This window comes from Prionailurus viverrinus, chromosome B3 (genome assembly GCF_022837055.1).
Source record: "Prionailurus viverrinus isolate Anna chromosome B3, UM_Priviv_1.0, whole genome shotgun sequence".
Lineage (NCBI taxonomy): Eukaryota > Metazoa > Chordata > Mammalia > Carnivora > Felidae > Prionailurus > Prionailurus viverrinus.
Genome location: NC_062566.1, coordinates 70,082,052 through 70,097,974, shown reverse-complemented (window position 1 = coordinate 70,097,974; position 15,923 = coordinate 70,082,052). Strand labels below are relative to the sequence as shown.

The 15,923-nt window shown below is 52.9% G+C and overlaps 3 protein-coding genes across 10 annotated transcripts; 1 reads left to right on the top strand and 2 right to left on the bottom strand.

Moving 5' to 3' along the window:
• The first annotated feature begins 2 nt into the window (after positions 1-2).
• On the top strand, positions 3-11,344 carry CIDEB (cell death inducing DFFA like effector b). Of its 7 annotated transcripts, none has more exons than XR_007152787.1 (7): positions 4,739-5,872; positions 6,244-8,074; positions 8,371-8,515; positions 9,358-9,507; positions 9,760-9,950; positions 10,118-10,360; positions 11,216-11,344. XR_007152787.1 is itself a non-coding variant. In XM_047861585.1 (7 exons), the coding sequence occupies exons 3-7, from the start codon at positions 8,034-8,036 to the stop codon at positions 10,254-10,256; spliced, it is 666 nt and encodes a 221-aa protein (XP_047717541.1). In that variant the 5' UTR covers positions 4,739-5,872; positions 6,244-6,534; positions 7,823-8,033; the 3' UTR covers positions 10,257-10,393. The 7 variants fall into 7 exon arrangements, 6 of the variants coding, with proteins under 6 accessions (XP_047717542.1, XP_047717541.1, XP_047717540.1 ...); XM_047861585.1 differs by lacking the exon at positions 11,216-11,344 and having other exon boundaries at positions 6,244-6,534; positions 7,823-8,074; positions 10,118-10,393; XM_047861584.1 differs by lacking the exon at positions 11,216-11,344 and having other exon boundaries at positions 6,387-8,074; positions 10,118-10,393.
• Positions 3,708-4,926, bottom strand: LTB4R2 (leukotriene B4 receptor 2). Its single transcript, XM_047861578.1, has one exon. The coding sequence runs from the start codon at positions 4,924-4,926 to the stop codon at positions 3,850-3,852; it is 1,077 nt and encodes a 358-aa protein (XP_047717534.1). The 3' UTR covers positions 3,708-3,849.
• On the bottom strand, positions 10,684-15,920 carry NOP9 (NOP9 nucleolar protein). Of its 2 annotated transcripts, none has more exons than XM_047861572.1 (10): positions 15,575-15,920; positions 14,903-15,361; positions 14,039-14,149; positions 13,654-13,795; positions 13,345-13,537; positions 12,513-12,653; positions 11,999-12,124; positions 11,607-11,843; positions 11,289-11,394; positions 10,684-10,955 (listed from the first exon to the last, which is right to left on the bottom strand). In XM_047861572.1, the coding sequence occupies exons 1-10, from the start codon at positions 15,807-15,809 to the stop codon at positions 10,798-10,800; spliced, it is 1,908 nt and encodes a 635-aa protein (XP_047717528.1). In that variant the 5' UTR covers positions 15,810-15,920; the 3' UTR covers positions 10,684-10,797. The 2 variants fall into 2 exon arrangements, with proteins under 2 accessions (XP_047717528.1, XP_047717529.1); XM_047861573.1 differs by having other exon boundaries at positions 15,559-15,696.
• Positions 15,921-15,923: the final 3 nt, after the last annotated feature.

The following is a 15,923-nucleotide window of genomic DNA, read 5'->3' as shown; positions in this document are numbered from 1 at the left end:
AGGAGGTGCTGCAGAAGATGTAGCGTCCGGGGCCACTGCAAGGACCTGGAAGGTGAGGGTGAACACAGGCATGAGGGTGGGGAACCAAGGTTTCCCGACACCCTGGACACACCTAGCCTGATGGCTGTAGCCGTCTCCAAATCAGCAGCATCAGTTGCACCTCTGCAATATACTGTCCTTACCACTGTCAACAGACCTGTCTTAAGGGGATCTGGCTGAGTAGAAACACTGATTTCCTAACTAGGTCCCGGGGCTGCTTCCTGCCCACAGACCCATTTGCAAAATACAGAGCAACAACAGCAAATACAGAGCAACAACAGCAGACCCTTTCTGCCTCCTTCCCTTCTGAAACCCAGAACCAAATGGCTGGGGTGGGGGTGGGGGGAACTTTCCTTAACAAGGACACACCCTTCAAAAGGCTAGCTTCTCAGTCACCTGCCAGGCCCCGAGCCCCCTCAGTTCCAATGATTTCCACCAATCACCTCACTCTCTCCAGAGGTGCCCAGGGCCCACCAGGAATAACAGGGATGGGGAGGAGTTTGTGGATAGGAGACAGGAACGAATCCTCCCAGCCAGGCTTTCTTTGGAAATTCCTTTGCCCTTTTGATCATGGCTGTAACCTGCCCCACCACTACCTCCCTACTCCCAGGGTACTTACTTGCAGACTTTGCCTCGTACTGGTTGGAAGCTGGTGCCAATCCCAAGGCCAGGGCAGAGTGGCTTAGCCTATTACCAGATCTGTCCCAGTTCCAGGGTCCTGGCCCCAGGTCTGGGTGCTGTCAGCTACGTTGGCCAGAGAGGAAGTACCAAGAAGCAGAGGAGGGGGAAGACACATCTTCCTGAGGGTGGGGCTGAAACTCCTAGCCCTCCCTTCACTGGGGAGGGGGGAGGGATGGTCTTTGTGTTCCAGAAGAGCCTAGCAGGGAGGAGGACTCCTCAGGGGGGTACCAGATGAGAAGAGCCCAAGAAGGTGCAGGGAGAGGAAAGAGGGGTGAGGGGAGTGAGTAGGCTGGGGTGTGGCCTCAGATGCAGGTCTAGACTGGAGAACTGCACTGGGTCATACAGGAGAAGGAGGGAAGAAAGCTGGAGAAGGGAAATTGGCTCATATTGAGAGGCCAGAATGTTGGATATCTTTACATGTCATGTAAATAATATCATGTAATAATTTTTAGATTAATAGGAAGTGAGCAACAACTAACAGTCTTGGGAGGCATCAAGACTTGGCAGAGAGACAAAGGAGAGATGCCACCTCCCTGGGAACTTCCTGCCCTCCAGGAAGATGTGGCTAGGTTATGGCTTTGGGTTTAGGTAACATCAGGACTTGAAGAGGACAGCACTCTGTCCTTGGCTTGGGTTCAAGCCATGAGCAGAGTTGGGGGGTGGGGCTCTTCCAGAACCCCCCCCATCCCTTCCCTCATGTAAAAAGATTGGTTCAATTCTTCTTCTTGGCAGAAACCAAAGTCCAAAGGACCTCCTTTGTATTACACAGAATGCCAATTCCTTCCCCTTCCCCAACCACTTCCCTTGTGCTTGGACGTGTGGCTACCCTGCCACATGAATTTGGATTGAAGATCTGGGCGCTGGACAAGGAGGTCAGCATCACCTCTTTCCTACCTTCTCATAGTTGGCTGTCCAGTCCCACCTCAGACACACAGAGAAAGTGGAGGCTGAGCATAGGGAGAGGAAGTAGGGGCAGTGATGCGTTATGCTTGCCCTGCCAGGAGGGGAAACCAGAATGTACAGGGAGGAACAGCCCCAAGAATGGTCACTCTTCGGGGCGCCTGGGTGGCTCAGTCGGTTGAGCGTCCGACTTCAGCTCAGGTCATGATCTCGCAGTTCGTGGGTTCGAGCCCCGCATCGGGCTCTGTGCTGACGGCTTGGAGCCTGGAGCCTGCTTCGGATTCCGTGTCTCCCTCTCTCTCTGCCCCTTCCCTGCTCATGCTCTGTCTCTCTCTGTCTCTCAAAAATGAATAAACGTTAAAAAAATATTTTTAATAAAAAAAAGAATGGCCACTCTTCTCCCTTCCTGGAAGGAGTGCAGTCTCTCCCTTTGACCTCTTCTGCAGGGACTGAGAACTGAAAAGTCTTTCCTTCAATCTGACCATGAGCCTTTCTGCTTCCTTTCCAACTCTGTCACTTCCCAGGAAAGATGCACTTTGGTCCATCTTTGGTGGTCACTGAGGTCCTTTACCCTCTCTGCTTTGAGAAGGGCCAGTGCAGAGCTGACCCAGTAGCTGTGAGACAGAGGATGTGATGCAAAGAAATGGGCTGAAACCACAGCAGGAAGGCAGAGTTGAGGAAGGGCTTTCTGACCACAGAGGTTGTAAGACAGGGACTATGGAAGGGAGGAAGTTAGGGAGCTTCTGCCCTGACACATGAGAACAGGAAGAAGTTCCCGCTGTCAGTGTCAGAGGATGCAAGTTCTGGCCCAGAGCTCAGGGGTCAACCAGAGGCCCCTCCTGACAGAAACTGGGTTGTCTTCGCCTCCTCTCCCAAACAGCTCCCCACTTCCATGTCTCTCAACAGCCTTTCTTCCTCCACCCCAGGCTAGATACTCTAAGCATACTTCCTGCCCCCCAGATGCAGAGCTCCACCCTGCCCCAGTTTGGGTGCCCCTGGCCTGACCCTGCAGACTGAATTTCCTTTACTCTTTCTTGGCCTCTGAGTGATGTGAACAGTCACTAAAGCAGAACCTGGGATGGTGGTCCGGGTGAGCACTCGGGTCACCAGCCATCTAGGTTTGCCAGGGACTGAGGATTGGGACAAGAAACTGTTGGTGGTGAAACTGGGAAAGTCTTGGGCAAACGGGGATGTTAGTCACCCTAGCGACCACATGTGTGTGCATGTGGACGTCCTCTGAACTCCATCCTACATCCTCAAACTCAAAAGCGTCAGGATTCAGAACAGTTTGGGGACCTAGCGATAGAGAGATTCCAAAAGATGGGGGCCAAGGGATATGGGGGGCAGTGAGCAACAGCTAGCAGTCTTGGGAGGAGTCAAGACTTGGCAGAGAGAAAAGGGAGACCAAGGAGAGATGTCACCTCCCTGAGAACTTCCTGTCCTCCAGTCATCCACACAATCCCCGTACCCCTCACCCCAAGCCCCAAATGTCCCCTGGGTGAGCCTGTGCCTGCTCCTGGGCTCCTTTTTGAGTCAGGTGACCTTTGGGGGTAAGAGTTGGATTCACAGAGGAAGACAGGGCTCCCAGCTTCCCTCCCCACACTGCACCAACCACAAGACAGGAAAACTTTCCTTTCTAACCCCACACATTGTCTTTCCCCTTCCAGAGCTGGCTTTTTCTCCACTCAACTCTTTCAGACTGCAGAAAGTGGCTCCCATCCCCATTTTCTCATTCAAGCCCCCATACCTTTCCTTCCTCTTTCTCCCTTTATTTCCGGAGCGGTCTATGGCTTGGCTGAAGGGAACCAGGCCACCCAGACTCGGGAGGACAAGTCAAGATGCCACTGAAGGCTGGCAGTGCCCAGCCTTGGACTGACCCAGCAGAGAACCAGGTGGCTTCAGTACAACTCAGGCATAATGAACTACCAGTGTGGGCATGCTTAACCCATCATGTAATGCCCCCCTCCCCAGTGTATTTCACAGTAGCTATTGGCAACAAGTAAGCAGTTCTGGCATGTAGGCCCATGCCTACCTGCAGGCACACAATATGCACTAACAAGGACCACCACCACTTGCAATCCCTCAGTTTGGAGGAATCTGGGCCTGCCCAGAAAGATCCAAACTGTGGCCAGAGAAGGCTCCCCAAACGCTCCAGTTGTTCCCTGAGTTCTGGGGGAGGGACAACGGAAGGGGATAGGGAAGAGCAGGCCGGGTTGGTAGGGTTTGGTGTCAAGGGTCCCATCCCTGACTGTCCTTCTCCACCCCGCCCCCAGGGTCTCCATCGCCCCGGCCCTGCCCCACCACTTTGAGCCGAGGGGTAGTTCGGAGCTCCATGGTCCCCTCCCTAGAGCGGCCCCCGCCTCGGGCCTCTCCAGAGCCCTCAAAGAGTCTTGTAAGGAAGCGGGGACCTGCCCGGGGCAGCAGATCCCCTGCGGTGAAGACGTAGAGCACCGGGTTGACGCTGGAGCTGAAGAAGGCCAAAGCTGTAGTTCCAGCTCTCGCTGCCTGGCCCGCCCCGCCCAGCCTGGCCAAGGCCCCTTCCGGCGGAGCCAGAGCGGCGACCACCTGCAGAATGTTGACCACGTGGTAGGGCGCCCAGAGCAAGCCGAAGGCGAGCACGATGGCGCTCACCAGCCGGCCCACCCGCGTCCTGCGCCGCCCGGCGCCCCAGCGGGCGCCCCGCAGCCGCGCCAGCGTCAAGCCGTAGCAGCCGAGCACCAGCCCGAAAGGAAGCACGAAGGCGGTCAGCGTCTCCAGGCTCAGGTGGGCCGCGGCGTGGGCCGGCGACGGGTGGCACAGCTGGCACACGCGGTCTCCCCACAGGTGGCGGTAGACTGCGGCCGGGGCGGCGAGCAGCAGAGCGGCCAGCCAGACGGCCAGCAGCAAGCGGCGGGCCAGGGCCGGACTGCGCAGCCGGGGCGCCAGGAAAGGGCGGGTGACGGCGAGGCAGCGCTGCAGACTGAGCAGGCTGGTGAGCAGGACGCTGGCGTACATGCTGAGCGCGCACACGTAGTACACCGCCTTGCAGCCCGCCTGGCCCAGCGGCCACGCCTGCCCCGCCAGGAAGGTCGCGAAGAGAGGCGTGAGCAGCAGCACCGCGCCGTCGGCCAGCGCCAGGTGCAGCACCAGCGTGGCCGCCAGCGGTCGCCCCCTTGCGGGCCGCCAGCCCGCCAAGCTCCACACTACGAAGCCATTGCCCGGCAGTCCCAGCAGCGCCGCCAGCAGCAGGAAGGCCGTGCCTGTGACCCGCGAGGCCTTCCAGCTCAGCAGCGTCTCGTTCCCCGGGGGTCGGTAACAGGCCAGCATTCTGTGCCTACCGGGAGATGGAAAAGGCCATGGAGGGCATTTAGGGGGTGGGGCAAAAGCCCGGGGTACCCCTCATGCCAGGTGAGAAGGGACTGCGTTTCCTCCCACTTTCCTCTCTTCTAAGAGCCTTGACTGACTTCCTGACCTACCCTGGCCCCTACTCAATCACTACTTCTTGGAACCCAAATCCCCTGCTGTCAGTCAGCCGACCTCCCCAGTCCTGACTCCCAGGCTGCCACTACCTCCACCTCTACCCCTTTAGCTGGGCTTCTTCTCTGTCCATCCCCATTCCTTATACCTTAGGGCAAAATGAGTGGTGGGAAGTAAAGGTGCATGCGCAGATCTACTTACCCACCTGGGAGCTAGTAGGATCAGGCCCACGAGGGGGCTGGAGAAGCTGAAAGGCACAGCAGCAGTGAGTGAGGTGCCTACTCCTGTCCTCTGCCAGTTAGATTTGCAGTGTGAGACTAGGAATAGGGAGGGACGAGGTGGAGTTCTTCTCAGGACTTTCCTGGGGCTCCTCCCGCACTCTACCCTTTCCCATCACTAACAGGTCCAGGCATGTGACAGGCTGCTTCCCTAGGAAACAGGACTATCTGCAGGTATACAGATAAGGTTCCCTGATCGTGTAGGTGAGTAGCGACACTACAAAATCCTGGGTCCTGCATCTGCCCTCATCCTTCGGGCAGTTCTGGCCCCAGTTGTTGGGACAGTTGTCACCACATGCTGAGGCTTCCCTGGCCTACACTCAGCAGAGAAGGTGACCCAAACTACTTGTTCCCCCAACTGCTCTATTTTGACCTATTTCCTGACTTCTAATCCTGCTGAGCCCTCTTTTTCTTCAGCCTGCTACCTACTCCTCTTGATGAGGTTTTGAGGTTATGGGGGTGATGTCCAGAGCCAACGGCCAAGAAAGAATTCTTGAAGATGTCCTTCGTACAAAAAGGTGACTTTATTAAAGCATGGGGACAGAACCTGTGGGCAGGAAGAGCAGTTTATAAGTGTGAGGGGGTGATCCTTTATATACTGTGGAGCTGAAGGAGATAAAGTCAAGAGGAAGTTTCTTGAAGGGATTTCCATATGCTAAAGAGGAGTTACAGATTGTTGGGGGCCTAGCTATTGCCAAGCTAAGGCTGTTTTGCCCTCTAGCAAAGTATTATCATTAAGACAGTAGGGAGCTCCTGGAGATTGGACTATTGATGAGATTGCCCTTTTCTTGTAATTTACTAAGATATTTGTAAACTGATGGAGACTCAGGTCCTGTGATCTCTATCAGTTTAACCATTGTTTTCTGTTCTTATCTTTGTTCTTGCACAGCTAGGAGTGCCTGAGGAATATCACACGTATCCCACTTGGGGGCAGGGGAGTTGTTAGTTTGTGCTCTGCCTTTAGCTTGCCTTATGCACCCACATCACTCTCATCTCTTACCTTATGCTCTGTTCCATTCTTTCTACTCCCAGGGCTCTCAAAGGGCTACCAATGACAGCTTTCAGTCACAGTGCTGAGTTCTGGGGGATGCATTGGAGGTACAAGGGACTTATCAGCTCTTTGAGGAATCATAACACACAACCACAAAGAGACCATCCTACAGAGCTACGAGATAAGAAGGTAGGAAAGGATGCATTGGTAGAGACATACTGAAAAGAAGCCGCCTCTGGGTGAAGAGATCAGGCAAAGCCTGGAAATGCAGAAATTTGAGGGGGACCTAGTACACTGATAAAGTTGAGCTAAGGGGAAAGACCCCTGTCCAGTTACCAGCTAGAACTGGGCACTCCTTGGGAGCCAGGACACCAGTATTGTCTCAGTTTGGGTTACTTCCAAAGCACAGCCTGAATTAGCACGGGTACAGGTAATTCTGCATCTGGGAAGTCAGCTCAGGAAGTAGAAGTGAGGGAGCAGGGGAGGAGAGGGAAAAAGAGAGCCAAATAAGTGTGTTATTGAGTCTCTTCAGTAAGGATTAGGAAGCTCTCAGAATTACACAGAATGCCTTCCAGAAAGACAGAAGACTGGGGCACTGATGCCCAGCTTGCCTTCTTCACTGTTTGAGGGCTGTCCTAGAGGCATTATACACACTTGCAGCCTATACGTGTCAGGAGGCTGAGTGGGCTGCCGCAGCCTCAAACACCTAGGCAGGAAAGCAGAGATTGACACTCATGTGAGGGGTTCAGTCTTAGTGAGAGTCTGAGCTGCCATACAACTATCCACAACTATAGCTGAAATCAGAGATGGGACTCAGGGCACCCAAAGCCGGTCTTGATGCCATCAAAAGACAACCCCCTTCCCCTTCACATCTCCTTCACACTGATTCAGTGGCCAAAAGAGAAAGGTGAGAGAGAAAGTGACTAATGTAGTGTAGCTGAAGTGAGCAGTTCTGGAGATTGAAGCCAGAGAAATGTTGAGCCGGCCCCTCCCCTAGACAGAAGAAGAAGCAGGAAAGCAGGAAGGCCAGGGTCCCAGACAGGATCCTGGTGATCCTGGATCCAGGGAGCAGGATCCATCCTCTCCTCACACGCCACCCTGGCACACTGTCTCACCCTTCATTTCCTCCAAGTTCTGCCCATGATTCCACCCGCAGCCTGGCTTCCCCTTTCCTAATGCTGCAGTTTATGACTTTCACAGTAGGTGGCAGCAAGTACAGTGCAAATCACGTATAATGCAGCTTCTCTAGGGTTGGGAGCCAGGAACTATTCCTAGAAATTCTCTCCATAGAAAGAAAAACACCAGAGACCACATTCCATCCTTACATAGTTCCCATTTATCCTCAGCACACACTGCCATCAGACAGACAGACACACACACACACACACACACACACACACACGCACACACGCACAAAAGCCTCATGACTTTTGTGGGCAACTCTGGGCCTCAATCTCTCTTCCACTATCCCATCTAGGCCCCTCCTTCTCTCCCTCCCCTTGGACTTTGCCCTTCTTACTGGCCAGGCAGGGGGGACCAGAGTCCGGGTTGACTCATCTCCCACCTCACTGGAGCTGAGATCCCAGCTGTGTAGCTGAAAACACCACCATTTCAGCCCCAGCACAGCAGAGAACCACACAGCCCAGAACTCAGTGGGAGAGGCAACTCCCCTGCTCCTTCCCTCCACCATGGAGTACCTCTCAGCCCTGAACCCCAGCGGCCTGCTCAGGTGATTTTTAACCCTCCTTTCTACCCTCCAACTCTGAGGATAGGGCATGGCAACAAAATTCCATTCGGCCCCCAGGAGACTCTGATACTCACCCCTTCTCTTCCCTGCCCCCACTTTCCACAACGGGCTTGTCCAGCTATGGAACCACCACTCACCACCCCCACTCCATGGTCTCTCCCTAGGCTACTCTGATCTGCAAACCTAGATCCCTCCCTAACTCCCCAGGCACCCCACCCCATCATCCCTACTGCATTCACCAGACTCCTCACTTCTTGACCTTTCTTCCCAACTACCAGGTCAGTATCCAGTATGAGCTCTGAGTTTGGCAGGAAAGTCTGGACTTCACCTCCACCACCCCAGCGACCTTTCCGTGTCTGTGATCACAAGCGAACCACTCGGAAAGGTCTGACAGCTGCCACCCGCCAGGAACTGCTAGACAAGGTAAGTGAGCCAAATCCCTAAGTTCCTACTGCAGGGGCTAGAGAAGAGTGAGAACTTACAGTGAGTGAGCAGAAAGGCTGAGGTTAGTTACATGGCTGCTCCTCCCTCTGAGGGCTAAAGTAGGGGGGGGGGGGGGCGCGGTTCAGCCCAATGACCAATGCTGTATTTAGGTTATTTCTTTTCCAGGGGGTAGGAGGAGGAATAGCTAGGGAGGGTTGGGGGAATGGCATTCAGAAGTCAGTATGGAATGGTGACTCATATGACAAGTCAAGTTCAAGTCCAGATCCTACCACTTGCTAGTGTCACACTGTAGGAAGTTGTTCAGCCTATCAAAACTTTAGTTTCTTGATCTACAAAAAGGGAATAATGTTACACCTTTCTCCTAGGGTTGTGGAAAGGAGTCAAAGAGGACATGTATGTAAAGTCTACATAGATACCTGGCACTAGTGAAGACTCAAAAAGGCTAAGGGTCATTGTTACTGAAAACAGTTCTCTGAGAGTGGGGGACAGTGAGGTAAGACACTGGAGAGAAGACAGAAGGATGGACCTCAAGAGAACCTGACTAGTTTTTCCATTCCAAACCACTAGGATTGGCTCAGAGGGTAACAGGGAAAGAGGACAATGACAGAGGAGCAACTAGGTTAAAAAAAGTCAGCCCTTAGCGAGGGTCCCCAGCAACTAAGCACCAAGAGCTGGAGCCATTTGAAGAAGGGCAGTTTCCCAGGAAGTAGAGTTGGGGTGTCAACCAGCATCCAGAGCCAACCAGTGGATGTGGGGCAGCTGGAGAGGGAGGGGCATGGATAAGCCCTGCCCCTTCCCTCCTGCTTCCTGTGGCTGGGCAGGCACTGGAGGCCCTGCTGCTGAGTGGAATGCTAACACTGGTGCTGGAGGAGGATGGAACCGCCGTGGAGAGTGAGGACTTCTTCCAGCTTTTGGAGGATGACACGTGCCTGATGGTGCTGGAGTATGGGCAGAGCTGGACCCCCAGCAGGGTGAGAGGCCCATAGTGGGGCTTGCTGTAGGCCACCAATCCTTTATATCTCTCCCAAGCTTCTCTAGCCCAACCGTGATCTTGGGGGCAGAGACGCTGGGAGAGGTAAGGGGTTGCCAAGGACACCATACAGGGGACAAAGAGTCCAGGCAAGGGTGGGTCTGACCCAGTGCTGGTGGGGAACTGTGTGCCCAGTGCACACCGTGGGTGTCAGGGTGTGAGGGTGCGTGGCACTGATGAGTGTACCCTACAGAGTGGGGTGCTGTCATACGGCCTGGGCCGGGAGAAGCCCAAGCACAGCAAGGACATCGCCCGTATCACCTTTGATGTATACAAGCAAAACCCTCGAGACCTCTTTGGCAGCCTCAATATCAAAGCCACATTCTATGGGCTCTACTCCATGAGTTGTGACTTTCAAGGACTCGGCCCAAAGAAAGTACTCAGGTCAGAGACCAACATATCATATTTCCTCATCCCCTTACAGTTGCAGCGCCCTTAATTCCTTCTTCTATACTCCCCTATCCATAATCTCTCCTTTGTGGAAAACCCCCTCTATAGCCTCCTCCCACGTTCCCCCACCCATCCGACTTCATCTTGTCTCTGCCCTTCAGGGAGTTCCTCCGTTGGACCTCTGCACTGCTGCAAGGGCTGGGCCATATGTTGCTGGGAATTTCCTCCAGCCTTCGCCATTTAATAGAAGGGGCCGAACAATGGCATTGGCAGCGGCAGGGTCGCCTTCATCCCTACTGAGAAGGGGCTCCAAGCTGCTTTCTGCCCCTAGATTCATTCCAAGAGACACACTGTGAGGATTGTGACAGCATCAGCTTTGGAGATCTGAAGACAGTGCAGATTAGGTAACTCACCTGATTTCCCCAATGCCTTCTGACCCCATTGTGACAGGCCCCATCAGCATAACGCCTTACACCCCTAGCCTATACCCTTTCCTGAAGAATGCTGTCCCTTCCTAGCCATCTTTCCAGCATCCCACTTACCCCAAAAGGCCACAAGCCTGTCCCCAAGTATCTTGACCCCACCCTGATCATTGCTACATCTAGATTCCTTGCAACTCCTCCTGTCCCTAAGCTTCCTAGTGCACTGAATTCAGCCCTTTCTGATTTTACCTTGAGATCTCTATTTCTTTATACCCTTTTCCCCAAAATAACAAAAACATTTTCAATAAAAATATAAAAATGTTTATTAATAAGACTTTTGATTCCAACTTAAACTAAGAAGGGGACAGGACAGATACTCCCGCTACCCTCCCCATCACCCAGTCCCAGGTCCAAAGGCCTCAGTCTTCAAGTATTGAGTTCAAAGCCCTCCTCCGCTTGGCCACTGCCCCCTGCTGCTGTTCCCAAGCCTCTCGGCGCTTCAGGAAAGTAGTCAGGGCCACATTTCGAGCCACATGGTGGCCAAAAGGGTCTCTAATCAGCTCCTGGTTCCGCTCCCCTGCAAAGGGAATCACTCATGTTCAGTATCATCATGCAGTCACCCCCCCATGCTCAAAGCGACACTCCCTGGGTGAAGGTCCTTCCATTTTCCCTGGGCCCTGGGTTGGCCTCAGGGATAATACCTCAGTCTCCAAAGAACGGAAGCCAGGAGAGGGCGGGAGCACAGGGCTGCATAATCAGCAGAGGAAAGGAGGGCAGACTGCTAGGAACCCATGGCCAACACCACCCTTTTGAACTGAAGTCTCTGCTGTATTTAAGTCCCCTCACCAGCCACTCAGCCATCTGGAGTGAGGGAAGTTTGGAAAGGTTAGAGAGAGGTGCAGGTACTCACCCAGCTCGGCAGCAATTTCCTTCCGGGCCCCCAAGGCTGCTCCACTCCAGATGGCATCTAGCACTCGGCTGCCATGACGACTACAGGCCAGAGCCACGTATTGTCCCTGCAGTGAAACAAGCAAGGTAGGTCCCTCTAGGGCATTCCACAAAAGTGCACTGGGGAGGGCAACGGGGAAGTGAAGTTTCAGAAGTTTATGGGCTGAGTCGAAAGAGTCTGGGAACGATATATCCTCTCTGATTCTGAAGGACAGTCTCAGGGCAAGCTCATGTTCTCTTAAATGGATGTTGGTGGGGGAATCAAAGCAGAAACCAGAACCTTTAGGGTCTTCAGCACACGGCGACGCTGCTTGCGCGTCACGGAGGGGCTGGTCAGGACGGCATCAAGCACGTGGGAGCCAGCAGGGTTCTGGGCGAGAGTCAGAAGTTGTGATCCTGTCAAGGCACCCAGACTTCGAAGTACGATACCAGGGCTAGAGAAGTGCAGCAGATGCTGAAGCAGAAGAGACCCAAGGACTGTCACTTCCCCCAGAGCTCTGGCCATGGCCATTTCCACCTGGTAGGACAGAAACAGGGATTTAGGAGGCAGCCACCAAAGTGCCACCCCCACCTGGATGAAGCCAGAGATCCCCACACCCTCACCACAAGGGTGAAGGACTTTTTAAATCCTGGCCCCAATTAGTCACTGACTTGGCCCCTCTCCTACCTCACCTGGTGCTCTGCGGGCACTGCCCCTTCCTCCTCTGCCAGTCTATAGTATACCTCATAAGCCGTCAAAGTGGCAAAGAGAGGCACACAAGCCACTTGCCGGGAAGGGGGCGCCGCACAGTGGAATGCCTAGAGGAGAAGACAAAACATGATGAATCGGAGAGCTACCTCATCCCTAACCCCGACTCTCTAGACAGAGGAAAGCATTCAGGAGATATGAGAACGTAAGCTGAATAAGGGCAGGATCTCATCTGCCTTGCTGTATCCCCAGCCCCTATACACATAACAGGGGTTGAATAAACATTTATTCCTTAAATAAACTGCTCTCTTAGTTCTGGGAGACAATTTTCATTCCAGGGCTATGAGATGGGTTTGGCCTCATTTCTCCCTGGATCTGTGAACTCCTTGGACATTAGGCCTCTTGAGTCCAGAGATACAACCACTGAAGATTAGAGAGGTCCTAACAGGTGGAATTTGAACTGAGGGCATAACCAGGTTGGGGGCAACACCTACTCACCTCCAACAACAGCTGCAGGACCCGGGCTTGGTGGGCCCCAACTCTGCGGCAGGCCCCCACCAGGGCAATGACCACCCCCGGGTGACCTTGAGCCAGCACAGCTTCCAGGGCAGGGCTCAGCTCCTCAAACACAGGGGACAGCTGAGGGGAGGCACAGAATGAGGAATCTTTGGCATTCTGTAACAGTGGACTGAGTTATTCAGAGAAATCTTCCTGCTGAAAACAACTAGAAGTGCTAGATAAGCACGGCCAATATCAGGATTTGGGTTTGGCCAGATGAAGTCTAGGACAAGGGGCAGTCTTAGAGGTGCAGCCTCACATGAGGGAAGCAGCAATACTTTAAATGGCCACACTCTCAAGATAAGGGGATACTGGAATTAAATCTGCCCTTCTAGGGGCACCTAGCTATCTCCGTCAGCAGAGCACACAGCTCTTGATCTTGGGTTGTGAGTTCAAGCCCCACATTTGGTGTAGAGATTACTTAAAAATAAAATCTTAAAAAAAAAAAAAAAATCTACCCTTCTACCCCAACTCCCAACTCTGTATTGCTACAGATGGTTGACCACAAACACGGGTCATGGAACCTCAAGCTGCACATTTGGATTAAGCCAGTCGCCTGCTGGTATTGGAACCCGAGAAGCCAAAACAAATCCTTTCTGAGAAGGCACTTTCGTCATAAGCTCTGAGTAACCCCCAGGAATAACTTCAAGGGGAATGGCCAGCACACACTCAGAGATGCAGAGGCAGGCACACAATAAAATAAGGCACAATGAACAAAAACTAGCAGAAATAACAGAGCACAGAAACAGATCCGGCCCCACTCTCAACTCACCAGCTCAGGGGTAGTAACAGCATCCAGTAAACGCTGCAAAGGGAAGTTGGCAATGGGGTGTGCGGCCAGGGTCTGCAGCTGCCCTTGGAAGTGATCCTCAAAGAGGCTCTGGAGCCTCGGGGGCTCCAGCACCAGCAGCACTTGCTCCAGGAGTCTGGAGCTCGTCTGATCCCGCAGAAATAGCAGTAGGGGGCTAGGGACAAGGGGAAGGTGATCAAGCAGCCTTTATTGCATCTAAAATATCCATATCACTTCATTCACTTCACACAGCTTCATCAACTTTGGTGGACTCCGAGGCCTAGACCATACCTGCCATCTGCTGAGGAATTGCGGCTACTCAGATAGCCAATCACAGCACTGCAGAGCTGAGCACAAAACTGGGGCAGTTTGCGGTGTAAGATTTGTAAGGCCACTTGAAGGCAGAAGCTGGAGATCTTGTCAGTGATAAATACTGAGGGAGAGGGCAGAAATAATAAAAGCAGCTCTTCCAAAATCCAGACAACCTGTACAACCTCAAACCTCAAGCAAAAGGTATCAGGGACGTTGGACGTAAAAGCTCTATACAGAGTCTTTGCAATATCAAACCTGATCAGATTTGAAAAGGAATAAGACTGATCGAAGTAAGGGCCTCAGATGATGACAGTTCACCTCCAGAAAAGCAGGTCCTAGACCCTCCTCCTTTTTCCCTTCTTACCAGCAATGTCCTTCAGAAAGCAGGAGCTCAGGTCCTGAAGGCGATTCAAGAAGGTTTCAGGGACCTCAAAATCAGATGGCTTACCTTCCCGAGCTGGGGCCCTTTGTGCTTCTGAAAGAAGACCAAGAACACGTGCAGTGCTGGGATCACAAACTACCATCCAGGAGGGAGAATAATCCCATACATGAGCAAGGATTCAGCCTGGAGATGCAGAACACATCTGAATACCTCTTCTCATCTGGATGACTAAACAGAGACTACATTTCTGTTTTAATTTTTCTAAGAAATTTCAACAGCTCCCCAGTGGTCCGTAGAAGATAGGCCAAACTCTCAGGACTTCAAGGCCTCATCTAAACTCTCTAACCTTATTTCCCAGAGTTTTTCAAACTGTAGGTCGCTGCCTACAAATGCATCATAAAATCACTTTAGTGGATCTTAACCAGCAATTTTTCAATAGAATAGAATAGAATAAAACAGAAAAGAAAATATCAGAATGGGTTGTATATATATTAACTTCTCAAAGTTCTGCTTGAGTCCAATATATGTATACATACACAAATGCATGTTCAGTGATGTTTAAAACAAAAAAAAAATCTGTGAGTTGTGGTTTAAAAAAAATTTGACACCCATTCCTCATGAATCACCTCTTACCCCTGGCCTATTCTACTAGCTGTCCCCCAAACACACCTATGTATCCTCACGTCTGGGCCTCTGTGTGCACTAATCTTTGGCCTGTTAAGTCTTGTCCTAATTTCTCTGCTAATTCTTTAAGGTCAGCAAGAATTACTCTTCTGCTTACTCTCTTCTACTGGACTTCCTAAACTCTCCTCTCCTCTACATCCACTTCCCTCTTGTAATACTTACCAGATGACTGAGAGCCACGGTGCCTGGCTCTCTCAGACTCCAGAAGAGTCCCTCCCAACACCTGTAGCAGAGTTCTGACCACGAAGCTGCCATGTGTGTCTCCACAGTAGAAAAGAAAATCATCACACACCTCGGAGGCTAGTCCCAAAACCAGCTCCTCAGGAGTCTCCAAGGGACCATCCTTGCCATCCTCCTCCTCTTCCACGTCCTCCTCCTCTTTCTCTGCAGGGCTCCCCAGCAATCGAGGCAGCTGCAGCAAAGCACTTTGCAATACATGCACCCCGCATCGATGACAGGCCACAAAGCGGAAGTTGGAGCGCAAAGTAGCCCATACTCGACACAGCGGTTTCAGGGGACTAAATCCCAGCAGTTCCTGCATAATCTCACTGCCAGTCCTGTTTGTGGCCAAGGCTAGGGCCTCAGCTTCCACTTCCTTCAAAACATTGTGCACCATCAGTTCTGAACAGACAAGAAAAGAAATATTTTAGAGACTAAGAGAAGGATGGTTATGTTCCATTAGTTAACTAAAGGAGGGAGAGGGGAGCAATGAAGAGGATATGGGAGACATAGACTAAGTCCCTATGCCCTGGGGACCCATGAAAATTCTCCTGCCTATCCCAGAACTTATGTCCAGCGAATCCCTCTCTTAGTCTCACCCTGAAGTCTCCCCACCTCGCTCTTCTCCGGTCTCAGGAGCCTCTTTCAGGGCTGACAGCGCCTGGCGGAAATACCCCAGAGCTTCGGGGCTCAGGTGAGGGTGCGCGTCTGGGGCTGGCTCCGAGCTCCTGTCCGGAGGCCGCTGGCGGCCTGGTGGGGGGCGCCCCGACCCCTTGGCCCCGCGCCCCCGTTTGTCACCAGCTGGAAACCGGCGCCCAGCCTTGTGGAGGGAGCGCGGACCCAGTCCCATGAGTGCTCAAGGCCGTGTCCGTCCGCGAAAGCGTCTCCAGTCGCAGGGGAACGTCACGCACGTAGGAGCGTGCCGGGTCCGGACGGAGTTTAGGAAGGCCGGCGTGCTCGGCGC